The 15,000-nt window shown below is 37.9% G+C and overlaps 1 protein-coding gene across 1 annotated transcript in view; it reads right to left on the bottom strand.

Moving 5' to 3' along the window:
- LOC136842742 (NACHT and WD repeat domain-containing protein 2) overlaps positions 1-15,000 on the bottom strand; it is an 89,121-nt gene that overhangs the window by 42,123 nt on the left and 31,998 nt on the right. The window contains exons 7-8 of the mRNA XM_067110481.1: positions 6,521-6,746; positions 2,780-2,978 (exon numbers count right to left, since the gene is read on the bottom strand). Of these exons, the coding sequence (XP_066966582.1) occupies positions 2,780-2,978; positions 6,521-6,746 (425 nt within the window). The remainder of the gene's footprint in view (positions 1-2,779; positions 2,979-6,520; positions 6,747-15,000) is intronic.

Here is a 15,000-nt window from a genome sequence, read left to right as displayed (position 1 = left end):
TGTTTTGTTTATTCATTTCCTCACATTTAGTACATTTTCAGTTAGAGATTGTTTTACCATTGAACACTCACACATTCATGTATATATATATATATATATATATATATATATATATATATATATATATATATATATATGTGTGTGTGTGTGTGTGTATGTATGTATATATATATATATATATATATATATATATATATATATATATATGTACGTATATATAAATATGTATATATATATGCATATATATATATATATATATATATATATATATATATATATATATATATGTATATATATAATCTATAGATTAGTTTCAACCCAAAATTTTCTTTTGGAAAGAAAATGCCAATAACAACAAGCGGATATGCATATGCACTTCATGCTTGCTTTATTGTTTCAGCTTTTAACATCAACGAAGAATGTCTGATATAATTCAACTCCCACATTTATAAATGCCTTTCTACGTGAATCTCTTCCCTTACGTCACCGATATGACTTTGTAGGAAAGTTCTACCGTGCTCACTTTTTCCTCATTTCATCATTCTTTCTGTAGGCCGTAGAAGAATCTAGTGTCGTCATCCTTACAATTCCTTTAGGTAGCAAAATCTAAATATATATATATATATATATATATATATATATATATATATATATATATATATATATATATATATTTATAGCCTATATATATATGTGTGTGTGTGTGTGTGTCCGCGCGTGTATTCACTGATACTTGGACTTAACTATCACTACATGCTGAGCTCTCTGTACTTTCGATATGAAATTATATTTCTAGCTAACACACACACACACACACACACACATATATATATATATATATATATATATATATATATATATTAGAAAATAATGTTTCTATCCATAAAACGGAGGTATTAACACAAACGAGATTATAAGTACCTCATCGGTTTTTTTATGGCAGAGAGAGAGAGAGAGAGAGAGAGAGAGAGAGAGAGAGAGAGAGAGAGAGAGAGAGAGAATACGATTCACCGGTCTGGTATCTTTTAGTTTTGATCAGCTTCAAGTCGTTTTGTGACGTGAACTTCGTTAGAAAACATAACTGAATCTTATAATTTCAAGTTGTTTTATGGTTTGAACTTAATTACAAAACATAGCTAATCTTTCAAATAAGTGAAGCTAAATTATTTTCTGACTCATGACGTTACGTCACGTTGGAGCTTTTAAATAGCCGGATATGCCAACGCTGCCAACTCAAGACCATGGGAGCGGTCCTTGCATGCTGTGACTTGCAGAGCATTCCTCAACGTTTAAACTAAGATATACTTACTTTTACTCAACGTTTGGCTGCTGCCTCGGAGTTCGATATAATCTCGATAAAGCTCAGTTTTCATAGTAACATTTTCCTCGAAGGGTAATCTGTAGCCATTCTTTGTTTTCAATAATGCTACCAATAGCCAATCCGCTAGGCCGAGCCTTCCTTTCCCACTGTGGCCACGTCATCTCGAGGGGAAAATTTGTGCGTCTTTTTTTAGTAGTACTGGGGTTTGCCTTTGTAACGGGCTTTTCCCGGCGTTAGGTGACTCATATTTCTCAAAATGTCAGGGTATGGTTACCATATTTTTGTCTGTTCTCGTATTCGTCCTGTATCACGCGCAAGCATTATTTAAATAGGCTCTATTTTCTGTTTTTGTCTAATGTTCAAGTTATCTTTAACAATCACAACATTAGGATGGTAGTCGACTAGAAATTCCGGTAGTCAAAACTCTTCTAGCTGTTTTCTTATGTGAACTCTACTCATTGCCAAAGTACGACATATTATTATGCCAGCTTTATATCTTTTTATGTTTTAATTCTTTTTTAGAGACGACTGTTTCATCTAATGCGATTAAAGGGTGTTCCTATGTATGAACGTAAGTCTAGAAGGAAGTGGAAACCTACAACTGCGCTGGTCAAAACGTTTCCTATAATTTTACACAGAATGCCCCGGCACAAGATCACTTCCCATTCACGTTAGTCTCACTGCTTCCGAGATTGATTCCTTGTTGTACAGTGATCCAAAATTAATATAAAAGTAAAAGAAAACCTTTATCTTTTAATTTATCTGCGTTGGTCAAAGACAATTGATATGTACCGTCCCCTAAGAGCTATAGCAGGAAAAGGATAACGCTAGTGTGACACTTCACTTCTCCCCGTAGAGTTTAACACACCATGTCTGATTTTTAGTGTTCTGAAAAGAAAACTATTGTGCCGGCTTTGTATGTCCGTCCGCACTTTTTTCTGTCTGCACTTTTTCTGTCCGCCCTCAGATCTTAAAAACTACTGAGGCTAGAGGGCTGCAAATTGGTATGCAGATCATCCACCCCTCAAACATCAAAATACCAAATTGCAGCCCTCTAGTCGACAGTCGTATCTGTATCTTGAAATTATAATATTCTTATTTTTTCGCTTTATTTTACGGTCATTAGTATTCTTTTAATAGTGTACTGTATGTGTGAGTCATATGATCTATTGCATACTCACATTACATGCGGTATTTCCCGTAGACTCCATGCTTTTCTTCGCTCGGGTGGAGGGGAGTACCAAGATGGCAGCTCAATGTAAACACGGCATCATTTATTCACACAGATCCCAAAGGGAATATACCCTATCCAGAGACATAAATATATATCAGGAATCTACCTACGAAACTTATGATTAAAATCGCACCTGAACTAAACATGTACTTCCTCGTGACGTCACGTAGTCTGTTGCAAAGTTCCTTGTGACGTCACGTAGTCCCTTGCAAAGTTGCACTTACCATGACTGAATTCTTGCAGGCGTGGAGATGCTGTAGAATTTCCGTGACTATCTTGCCCTGGGCAGAATTGTCCTCCTTTCGCATTGCCCTGTCCAGGAGCTTCGTGATGCCCTTGTAGAAGTGGGTACAGAATTCCTGAAGGTATTCTCCGTGGGTAGCTTTGTCCAGCCCTTCGCGTCCTATCCATTCTACAGTGTACCTTGGGGATAAGTCGAAACAAACATCTTTAATCTTGCTTATTTTACCTTTCCCTTTGTTCTTTCAAAAATCTATGGTCATGCCACGTACTCTCGGAGAAATTAACTGCTTTTTTTTACTTTATGCTATTTTCCATTCAGTGAGTTATTCTACGTGGTTTTGTAAAGTCCGTTGTTTCTTTTTTGAATTCTAGAAATGGTTATTGGAACAAATAATTAAACTTCTAAGACGCTGCGGTTACCTAGCAACAGCCTCCCGCCTCCCAAAGCCCCCAACCCCACCACACCCCCTTCCATAACCCTTCCTTGACCAACTAAATATCACTCCTTGGACCTCACAAAATAGATAAAATAAATACACGCCATTTTACTGACCATTATTTTAGCCATAACTTGAATTACGGTTCGCAGTGACATGTTTTCGTGTCCTTATCAATCCACAATAATGATGGAAAAATTATACATCTTTTATCCTACACCTTCAAAATCGAGATGGCCATCACGTTTTGAGCGGTGTTCACTCAATTTTGGCTTTATACAAAACTAAATTTTTATAACGATATGGAAACTCATTGACTGTCTCCAGTGTTGGCATTTCGCAAACCCTCATACAAATATGTTATTCCTTTTAAGACATGTTACTACAGAGTTAGATCCAGTCAAAGAAACAGATCAGTAGAGGGCCAAATATAAAGTGTCCCATCAGCTGACACAAAAATCTAACTTGAATTGAAGTAAAAAATGCCTCTGGTCAAATTGTAAATGATGTATTGCGTTAAGGAGCCGTTGCAAAGAAAAATCAAGAGATAATTAATGGGTTTCCTGTGTCTTGAGACTACAAACAGGTGATAGTGGAACATTTGTGAAACCAAGACAATATTGTCGACTTTGGTTTATAAAAAACTTGAGTCAAGAATTATTCATTAAGGTAGTATGCTTCAGGAGCAGGGACGATGTCTTTTCACAGCTCTTCAACATGACGATAATGATTATAAAATCGTGGAGAGGAGGTGGGGGAATGGGCAGGATGAACAAGGCTCCCAACATGTCAGTAGAACTCGAATTTTTCGCGTGGCCGCCGGCTCATTCCTACTTGGTAGGATACGAAGTGTGATGCAATGTTAGCCCCTGGGTACTGTGGGGACGGGTATGTGAGTACCGCTGTCCAAGATCACGTGCAATAACGATTGCATCATACCAGGATTATTATTATTATTATTATTATTATTATTATTATTATTATTATTATTATTATTATTATTACTCAGAGGGTAAACCCCTATTCATACGGAACAATCCTAAAGGGGCCATTGACTTGAAATTCAAGCTTCCAAAGAATGTGGTGTTCAGTTGAAAGAAATTACAAAAGATAAGAGGAATTGCAGAAAGGCGAAATCAGTTATTAGAACAAAAATTATTAAATAAATAAACAGATTAATGGACAAAGACATAAATAAATTATCAAAATACAAGGTGAATTGTTTTAGGGCAGTAATACAACACCCCTTGGGAGACTGTCCCGCAGTCCAGTGGTGTGATGAATAGAGTACCTCGGGATGTAATTTAGACGATAGAGTTGAACGATGCTGATTAAACATGGCTCCGTTGATGAAATCATTGCAGAATTAACTGGATCCAGCTGCATTTCCTTATTCCAAGTCAATGTGACCATGAGTATTAAAGTGATAAATGAGATGACGTAAAGCCGTTTAAAAGCCGTATTTGTCCATTTCTGTCAGATTAGTCCAAGGCTGTTTTTTTACTTGCGCAAATTGCTTGTTCCGGTTAAGGACACGCAACACGAGCCGAGTTTCAACATACATAGATATTCTATATTACGTATTTTCCTCATATTCCTTTGATATCAGCTTTTTATTGCCAGTGTTTTGTCTTTCTTTTCTTTATTTCTTTGAATCCTCAGCCAAAAACCCTCATGGACTGAACCAACTGACTGTAAATCCAAGATGGCTCCAGAGAGGGGCATGAGCCTGCAGCAAGTGACAATTTATAGGAAAGGGTGATAAGTAAATAACTGAGGAAATTGAAATAAAACCAATACAGGAGAAGTCAGAAAGGGGGCGACAGTAATAATAAGGTTTGCGAAAATTCGCTGGGTACTAAATGCTGTGCAGCTTCTTTGAAACAGTTCGCACACAAAGATATTCATATACATTTGAAACATGCATGAGTGTACACAAATAATCTCACGCACGCACGCACACATATAAGTATGTACACTACCGTACACGACCTTGAGTATAGGGAAAATGACTGCTGTTTACATGATAAAAAAGCATGTCTCTCATTTTATTGCTAAAATTGAATAACCAGCCAATTCAAATTAATGAGATATAGATAGCTCTCTTAGTTAAGCATGGCTAAATGATCAAAATATCAGCTATGAAAACTGAAAATCACCCAAAAAGCACGTCAAATTCTCCCGAGCTATTCAACTTAAATTTGAAAATTCCTAGCTTTATCATCCCACCCCTTATTTACCTGTAGTGGGTTCTATTTATGTACATATGTAATAAGTGGCTCCTGTCTATTTACTTACGGCAGTTGGTGAGTTCTGTCTGCCTGTGGTAAGTAATGGGTTTTATCTATTTACCTGTGGTAATTAGTGGCCTCTTCTATTTACCTGTGGTAATTGGTGGCCCCTATCTATTTACCTGTGGTAATTAGTGGCCTCCATCTATATGCCTGTGGTAATTAGTGGCCCCTATCTATTTACCTGGGGGTAATTAGTGGGTTCTAACTATTTACCTGTGGTAGTTAGAGGCCTCTACCTATTTTTATGTGGTAATTAATGGCCTCTTTTTACCTGCGGTGATAAGTGGCTCCTATCTACTTACCTGTGGTTAATTAGTGGCTTCTCCGTCAATCTGGAGGCGTAAATCTACCTACTTATTCAACGTAAATTTGAATATTCTTACCCTTATCACTCTCCCCTCCTACTTACCTGTGCTAATTAGTGTGATCTATCTATTTACCTGTGGTAATTAATGGCCTCTCTATATAACTATGGTAATTAGTGGCCTCTGTCTACTGACCTGTAGTAAGTAATGGCCTCTATCTATTTACCTATCGTATTAGTGGCCTCTGTCTATATACCTATGGTAATTAGTGACCTTTGTCTATTTGCCTGTAGTAATTGATGGCCTCTATCTATTTACCTGTCGTAATTAGCGGCCTCTGTCTATAGACCTATGGTAATTAGTGACCTCTATTTACCTGAGGTAATTAGTGGCCTCTATCTATTTAGCTATAGTGATTAGTAGCCTCTGTCTATTTACTTGTGGTAATTAGTGGCCTCTGCCGATTTACCTATGGTAATTAGTGGCCTCTGTCTATTTAACTATGGTAATTAGTGACCTCTGTCGATTTATCTATGGTAGTTAGTGGCCTCTGTCTATTTAACTATGGCAAATAGTGGCCTCTGTCGATTTAACTATGGTAATTAGCGGCTTCCCCGGCAATCTGAAATGAGAAATTTCTTACATTCATCACCCTCCCCCACCCCCCAACCCCCGCCCTTACTTACCTGTGGTAATTAGTGGGTTCTATCCTGGCAGGTAAGCGAACGTCCCTGAGGTCTGACAGAAGCTTCATGGCCTCCCCGTCAATCTGACGGTTGACGATGTCGATGAAGTTGGAGGCCCTGCGGAGGTTCTGCAGGTTGATGTTGTTGATGTACCTGACGAGGGCCAAGGTGTGGTTCTTCGTGTTGGGGACCGTCAGGATGCCGTTGATGACCTCGCGTTCCGTCACTGCCATGGGAGAAGAAGAAGAAGAAGAAGAAGGGGCTTGAGGTAGAGGATAAAGATCGATTGAGAGGATACAATTTGAGAGAGAGAGAGGATGACATTTGAGGTATAGGATAATTTTAAAACATATGAGAGAGAGAGAGAGAGAGAGAGAGAGAGAGAGAGAGAGAGAGAGAGAGAGAGAGGATAGTTTAAAGAAAATGTGAGAGAGTATAAAGTTTGAGGTAGAGGATGATTTTAAAAATATGAGAGAGAGAGAGAGAGAGAGAGAGAGAGAGAGAGAGAGAGAGAGAGAGAGAGAGAGAGAGAGAGAGAGAGAGGATAGTTTAAAGAAAATGTGAGAGAGTATAAAGTTTGAGGTAGAGGACAGTTTTAAAAAATATGAGAGAGAGAGAGGATAAAGCTTGAGGTAGAGGATAATTTAAAAAAAAATATATGAGAGAGAGAGGATAAAGTTTGAGGTAAAGGATATTTTTTAAAAAATGTGAGAGAGATGGCAAAGTTTGAGGTAGAGGATAATTTTAAAAAAATATGAGAGAGAGAGAGGATAAAGCTTGAGGTAGAGGATATTTTTTAAAAAAATATGAGAGAGAGAGGATAAAGTTTGAGCTAGAGGATATTTAAAAAATATGTGAGAGAGAGGATAGAGTTTTAGGTAGAGGATCGTTTAAAGAAAACGTGAGAGAAGGTAAAATCTGAGAGACATGATAAAGTTTGAGGTAGAGGATAATTTAAAAAAAAATATGAGAGAGACAGGATAAAGTTTGAGGTAGAGGATATTTTTTTTTTAAATTGAGAGAGAGGATAAATTTTTAGGTAGAGGATCGTTTAAAGAAAGTGTGAGAGAGGATGAAATGTGAGAGAGAGAGAGGATAAAGTTTGAGGTAGAGGATAATTTTAAAAATATGAGAGAGAGAGAAAGAGGATAAAGTTTGAGGTACAGAATAATTAAAAAAAATATGAGAGAGAGGATAAAGTTTGAGGTAAAGGATATTAAAAAAAATGTGAGAGAGAGGATAAAGTTTTAGGTAGAGGATTGTTTAAAGAAAATGTGAGAGAGGATAAAATCTGAGAGAGAGGATAAAGTTTGACGTAGAGGATAGTTTCAAATGAGAGGATAAAATTTGGGGGAGATAAAGAAAGTTTGAGAGAGCAAGTAAAATAATTTGAAGGGAGGATGAAGATTAAGTTCGAGTGAGAAGATAAAGTTTTTGCTATGCGACTGGATAAAGTAATATAAATTGACGGGAGGGTATAGACAATCTTTGAGGTAGAAGATAAAGTTCGAGCGAGAATATATAATTTGAGAGAGAGGAAAAAGAATGCTTGTGCGACAGAATGAAGTTTGAGGGAAACGTTGAGAAGGAAGGAAAAATCTTGAGGGAGAGGATAAGGTTTGAGAGAGAATAAGGGTTGAGAGAGAATAAGGTTTGAGAGAGGGTAAGGTTTGAGAGAGAATAAGGTCTGAGAGAGGATAAGGTTTGAGAGAGGATAAGGTTTGAGGATAAGGTTTGAGAGAGGATAAGGTTTGAGAGAGGATAAGGTTTGAGAGAGAGTAAGGTTTGAGAGAGGATGAGGTTTGAGAGAGGGTAAGGTTTGAGGATAAGGTTTGAGAGAGGGTAAGGTTTGAGAGAAGATAAGGTTTGAGAGAGGATAAAGTTTGAGAGAGTGTAAGATTTGAGAGAGGATAAGGTTTGAGAGAGGGTGAGGTTTGAGAGAGGGTAAGGTTTGAGAGAGGATAAGGTTTGAGAGAGGGCAAGGTTTGAGAGAGGATAAGGTTTGAGAGAGGGTAAGGTTTGAGAGAGGGTAAGGTCTGAGAGAGGGTAAGGTTTGAGGATAAGGTTTGAGAGAGGACAAGGTTTGGGAGAGGATAAGGTTTGAGAGAGGATAAGGTTTGAGAGAGGGCAAGTTTTGAGAGAGGATAAGGTTTGAGAGAGGGTGAGGTTTGAGAGAGGGCAAGGTTTGAGAGAGGATAAGGTTTGAGAGAGGGCAAGGTTTGAGGGAGGATAAGGTTTGAGAGAGGATAAGGTTTGAGAGAGGGCAAGGTTTGAGAGAGGATAAGGTTTGAGAGAAGGCAAGGTGTGAGAGAGGATAAGGTTTGAGAGAGGGCAAGGTTTGAGAGAGGATAAGGTTTGAGAGAGGGCAAGGTTTAAGAGAGGATAAGGTTTGAGAGAGGGTAAGGTTTGAGAGAGGATAAGGTTTGAGAGAGGGTAAGGTTTGAGGATAAGGTTTGAGAGAGGGCAAGGTTTGAGAGAGGATAAGGTTTGAGAGAGGGCAAGGTTTCAGAAAGGATAAGGTTTGAGAGAGGGTAAGGTTTGAGAGAGGGTAAGGTCTGAGAGAGGGTAAGGTTTGAGGATAAGGTTTGAGAGAGGGCAAGGTTTGAGAGAGGATAAGGTTTGAGGGAGGATAAGGTTTGAGAGAGGGTAAGGTTTGAGAGAGGATAAGGTTTGAGAGAGGGCAAGGTTTGAGAGAGGATAAAGTTTGAGAGAGGGTAAGGTTTGAGAGAGGGTAAGGTCTGAGAGAGGGTACGGTTTGAGGATAAGGTTTGAAAGAGGGCAAGGTTTGAGAGAGGGCAAGGTTTGAGAGAGGATAAGGTTTGAGGGAGGATAAGGTTGGAGAGAGGGCAAGATTTGAAAGAGGATAAGGTTTGAGAGAGGGTGAGGTTTGAGGATAAGGTTTGTGAGAGGGTAAAGTCTGAGTGAGGATGAGGTTTGAGAGAGGGTAATGTTTGAGAGAGGATAAGGTTTGAGAGAGGGTAAGGTCTGAGGATAAGGTTTGAGAGAGGATTAGGTTTGAGAGAGGGTAATGTTTGAGAGAGGATAAGTTTTGAGAGAGGGCAAGGTTTGAGAGAGGATAAGGTTTGAGAGAGGGTAAGGTTTGAGGATAAGGTTTGAGAGAAGGTAAGATCTGAGAGAGGATAAGGTCTGAGAGAGGATAAGGTTTGAGAGAGGATAAGGTATGAGAGAGGATAAGGTTTGAGAGAGGGTAAGGTTTGAGAGAGGATAAGGTTTGAGAGAAGGTAAGATCTGAGAGAGGATAAGGTTTGAGAGAGGGTAAGGTTTGAGAGAGGGTAAGGTTTGAGAGAAGATAAGGTTCGAAAGAAGGTAAGATTTGAGAGAGGATAAGGTTTGAGAGAGGATAAGGTTTGAGAGGGGATAAGGCTTGAGAGAAAGTGAGATTCGAGAGGATAACTTTGAGAGAGGATAAGAATTGAGCGAGGGTAAAGTGTAAAGGAGAGGATAATGTTCGAGGAAGAAAATAGAGCTTAAAAGAAATGACTAACTTGAGACATGAAGATTAAGTTTGAAGGAGATGATCAAGTTTGCGAAAGAGGATCGAGTTGTAAGAAAAGGATCAAGTCAGAGGGAGAGGATACAGTTTGAACAAGTTGGACAACTGTTAGAAAACAAACATGAAATTAAATTACTCTACATAAAATAGTCACAAAAACAGATTGGCTTCCAAAAGTCAAACAGAGAGGCAGAGTAAAGATATAAGTCAGGTAAACATAAACAAATTTTCAGACAGTCAGATGTTCGTAAAAGACATTCCACGCTAATGACAAAAACATTAACAAAAACATGGACGTAGAGAAAAAAAAATCGCTAATTTTATTCCGTTTATTAGACAAAATCACGCTTCCGCCAAGTCAACCGGCAATGAAAAATGCAAAAGTCAGGAACGTTAAGAATGTATACTTGTTTTACTTTCGAATATCTTCAGTTACCATAATGCTGTGTGTGTGTATATATATATATATATATATATATATATATATATATATATATTATTATATATATATATATATATATATATATATATATATATATATATATATATATATATATATATATATATATATATATATATATATATATATATATATATATATAATGTAGGTTAAACTTATGAAAATTAACGACGCAATTTCAAGGAGACCAATCCAGAAAATGCTCTTATAATCCCTAGACTTACAGTGTCTTTATAGCCCAAAATTACTCCTGATCCCATAAATATTTCGAACGGTGTCATCTGGAAGCACGCAAGCACGCTGAAACAAGTGCGAAAAGCCTGTTGCAAATATTTATTCCTTTGTTCCTCGCATTCTTTTTCATGTGAGGAATTACGTCAGCAGTTAGACATCACGAAACCTTATTACGCAACTTGAGGTAACGAGGAGGAACGTTCAAAAACAAAAGAATGCCAGTGAGCGCTTCTGAACAATAACAGTAGATCTTCAGGGCGAGATCATTCGCGCCCTTGCAATAAGACCTTTGAATGGCCGGTTTGCGTGCAAGAAGCCTTGGTTTAATTCGCGCATTTTTAATTCTACCTTAGGGAAGGTACTGGCTCTACGTGAGGTGGAATCCTCGAGAGAGTATGACATTCGGTCGTTGGTTCCGTGAGCGGAATGCTAATTGGATAGATTCCAGTAGTGATTATAGTCGTTTTTTTTTTCTGGAATAGACAGTAATCATCCACAGCCGATATCATTTAAACTAATCGTGACTGGTGGAAGTTCACGCTGCCCAGCAGCAACCAGAGGTTGCAATTCAAATCCATCGGCCTATCAGGGACCAGATAGAATTTTTATGATATTGGCTAGGGATATTAACCGTTAGTTCCAAAAAACTGACTATAGTTTATTAGGAACATATAACTTTCCAGAATGATTTTTCCACGAATAGAAAAACAAGCAAGGTTGATGGGAATATGCAATATATACGCTCATGAGCATATTGAAGCAGACCACTGTCATCTAAGTACCATGTTATTTAGCCTAGGTGAAAAATGTTGAGCTAGTAAAAAGAGATTTAAATAACATCACGAAAATCAACACAGGTTATTTTCGGATGTAATTGACATCTAGAGAGCAACTACTACAATAAGTGGTGTGGTCAGCCAGTTAAGTATGAGTCTAAACCGAGTCGAATCCGAAGATTTACTGATAATTCAACCTCATACCAGGAGTCTTTCCTTCCAATTTACTGTTTTTTTTTTTTTTTTTTTTACTGTAGTGACTCACCTTGATAACATTTGGCGTGACCTTACTTTTCATAAAAAGCAGGGTAATGCTGGAGAGGTTTGCTCAGCAGTAATAATATCTGCTTTAGATATTTTAGTTCCACCGTTATTGGAATACTGTTCAGGGGTTTGCATGTAAGGAGCACACCCCGCGATCTCATCGTCAGGCATAAATGCTTGCGCTAGGTTTAGTTTTTCGGCGCTACTTTGGCTTGTTATCAACGCGTCACCTACTCCGAAGTGCTAGTACTAAACACCGTATGGGAAATGTAACGAAGATATCGTTTATTAATATAATTTGTCGATCACACAATATATAAATGGGTGTATATAATACTTTGATCCCCGAGGGGCTAGTACTAAACACGTCGTCCCAAGGAACTTCCATCATGTTTAGGACTAGCACCTCGGAGTAGGTGACGAGTAGATAACAAGCCAAAGTAGCACCAGTTTTTCTTTAATGATATCTACGATTCAGGCTACCTCCGTAAGATTTCTTGTTTGAGCATTTTCCATAAGCTTCACTTCAAAGGGGAACTCTTACGTTCCTTAAGGTAGCATGGAGCACATTTTCTCAGGTAATTCTCTGTATCTTGTTGCCAGAATGTGCACCAAGTAGCCAATACTGGTGGCAAAACTAAAGTCGCATATAGCTGCAACGATTAGCATCTTAGTTACGCCAGTTTGCGGATGATGTGTTAACAGGAACTGAAGTTGAATCAATGCAATGATGGTATAATGAGCTTCCGTCAGACATTAAACTAGTCCATTAGCACATGTCAAGATAATGGCTAAAGCCTGGAAAACAAAGCTGTTACCTTCCTCACTTCTCCCATTTTATTAATATAGGCCTAACGAATTGCCACAAAACTCTCTGGCGTTCCTCTTCATTGCGTGTAATCACAAAAAAAAAAATGAGTAAAAAATGGTTTACATAAATGTTAAATTCCTTTAATCTTGTCATTTTTACCTCTTTTTTTTTCAACCCTTGCCCGGGAAAACGAAAAATGCTTATCGTCAGGATAAGCTACTTAAATTTTGCAACTAAAATTAGCTATTAGGTACCCTTTCTGGAGCCGAGACAACTGGTTACCAGGGGAAATGCGCTGTTCATCACGCTTTGTAAACCCCATTCCGGTATGAACGTGTGTTACATACGCTGAGCACATGAACACTCCAAAATGGTTTAAATAAGTCTAACGTCATATACAACAGGTGATTAAAATAAATCACAAGAAAACCATTCCAACTTCGAAAGTCAGGTCGTGCACACCATCCTCCTATAAAGGCTCTCTTTATACTTGATTTCTCTCCCCAACATCGCCATAATGATAAGCTAGTTCATGAGCCGTGACTCAGCCATTCAGCGACCCCTTCCCCAGTTTTTAAAAGGCCCTCCTTATCACACGAGATAGAATTGTCTGGCACTGCTACAAATGTTTTTTTTTTCTTCTTCTTCTATTTCTGCTGTTGTAGACGTGGGTGATTTTATGTTGCCGTTCTCATCAACGTTGTTTTTTTTCGGTTTAATTGATGATAATGATACACATAATATGACGGTCCTGATGATATTACTTGATATCGATACTTTTGAAAACCACGGTGATGTTGGTGATTTCTGTCCTTGCTGATGAAGATGATGACAGTTGCAATGGTAATAATAATGGGTGGTGATAATGATACTCTTAATACAATGGTAATGCCAATGAATGTGATATTGAAAATGGAATCTTTGATACAGGTGATGTTGTAGTTGCTACTTTTGTGTTTGTTAATGCGAAGTCTTGACACATCTCCGTTACCTCTAATCTTACTAATACTAATAGTAATAATTATTGTTCTCACTACTGTCATCATCGTCATTATCATAATGCCATAACAAGAGCAACAACGACAGATACAACAATAATAACTACGTAATTTGTTTTCTGTAAGCCAGCAAACAGTGGAAATGATTATATGGGACAAGAAAGACCATTTGGATGTTGCAACAACTGTTCGGAAGAGAAACAGAAAACTCTCAGAACAAGATGGATGGAATTGAGCTAATCTGCCATTTCCGAGAGAGAGAGAGAGAGAGAGAGAGAGAGAGAGAGAGAGAGAGAATGTGTTTTTGCCCAAAAAGCCAATCACTCAGATAGGTATCTTCAAGGTACACAAAGATTGTCATTGCCACATGAATCTACTAATTCCTCATCAACAACAAGGTAGCTTTGTACAATTGCGAGGACTAAACAGCACGTCTAACCCTTTTCATGCATAGCGCCATTAACGTGCGGTTTTACTTCGCAATCACTCCCATGGTTCTAGGGCAAGCAGAAACAGTTGCTTTGTTATAAGACTATTTAATGCCGTGTTATATTGAAAGGAAGACATTTGGGGTCGAGGATGAAATACAAAGACTGAATCTTTTATGTAAAAGTTCTTGAACTTTATGGCATAGTCAAATATTACTGAACATTTAATTGCAATAGCCACAATGCCCTCTTAACTCCTAAATAGAGCAATTAAAATTCTCTCGTTAAATAACGATTTAGATAAGATTAAGTTAACTATTCATGTTAACACTCAAATAATAATCGAAAAAAAAGCAGTAACAGACGAAAGAAAATAGAAAATAAAAGATATAAGAATTTCAAAAGGAAATAGACAAATGGAAAGGTGAGAAAACAGGTAAAGAATTGACATACTGTAAAATAAAAGACATGAGAATTTCAAATGGAACGAAAAAATGAAAGACGTACAAGGACAAAAAAAAAAAAAAAAAAAAAAGGAATCAATAGTTTTAATCCTGGCAGCTGGTTACAGGTATGCGTGCGTGAGCGCTCCACGACGGGAGCCCTGAAGACCTACAGACCGAGAAAGGAAGATCCCGTCACTCTACCCCCACTCCGCTACCGGACCTATCCACCCCCACCCCGACCCCCTGGGTCCACTGACACACGACTGTACCCTAATCACCTGACAGGTGATAGCTGAAACGCTTATAGTTGTGTAAGTACTTAATACAGCAGTTTTTAGGCTGTTGGCTATAGTTTTCCCCCTTGGGAATTATATGCAATTTAGTTATTATTGTTTTATGGTGATTTTAGGTAATAATTCATGAGGTTAGATGGGTGATTTTGGTTAGCGGAAATATTTGGTATTGATTATGCGCTAAAACTGGTTTGGACATAATTTATTAATTTCCTTAATGCTAGCGGAACAATAATGCAAATGAGTTTATGCAAAA

This window comes from Macrobrachium rosenbergii, chromosome 10 (assembly GCF_040412425.1).
Source record: "Macrobrachium rosenbergii isolate ZJJX-2024 chromosome 10, ASM4041242v1, whole genome shotgun sequence".
NCBI lineage: Eukaryota > Metazoa > Arthropoda > Malacostraca > Decapoda > Palaemonidae > Macrobrachium > Macrobrachium rosenbergii.
This window is presented reverse-complemented; position numbering and strand designations above follow the sequence as displayed.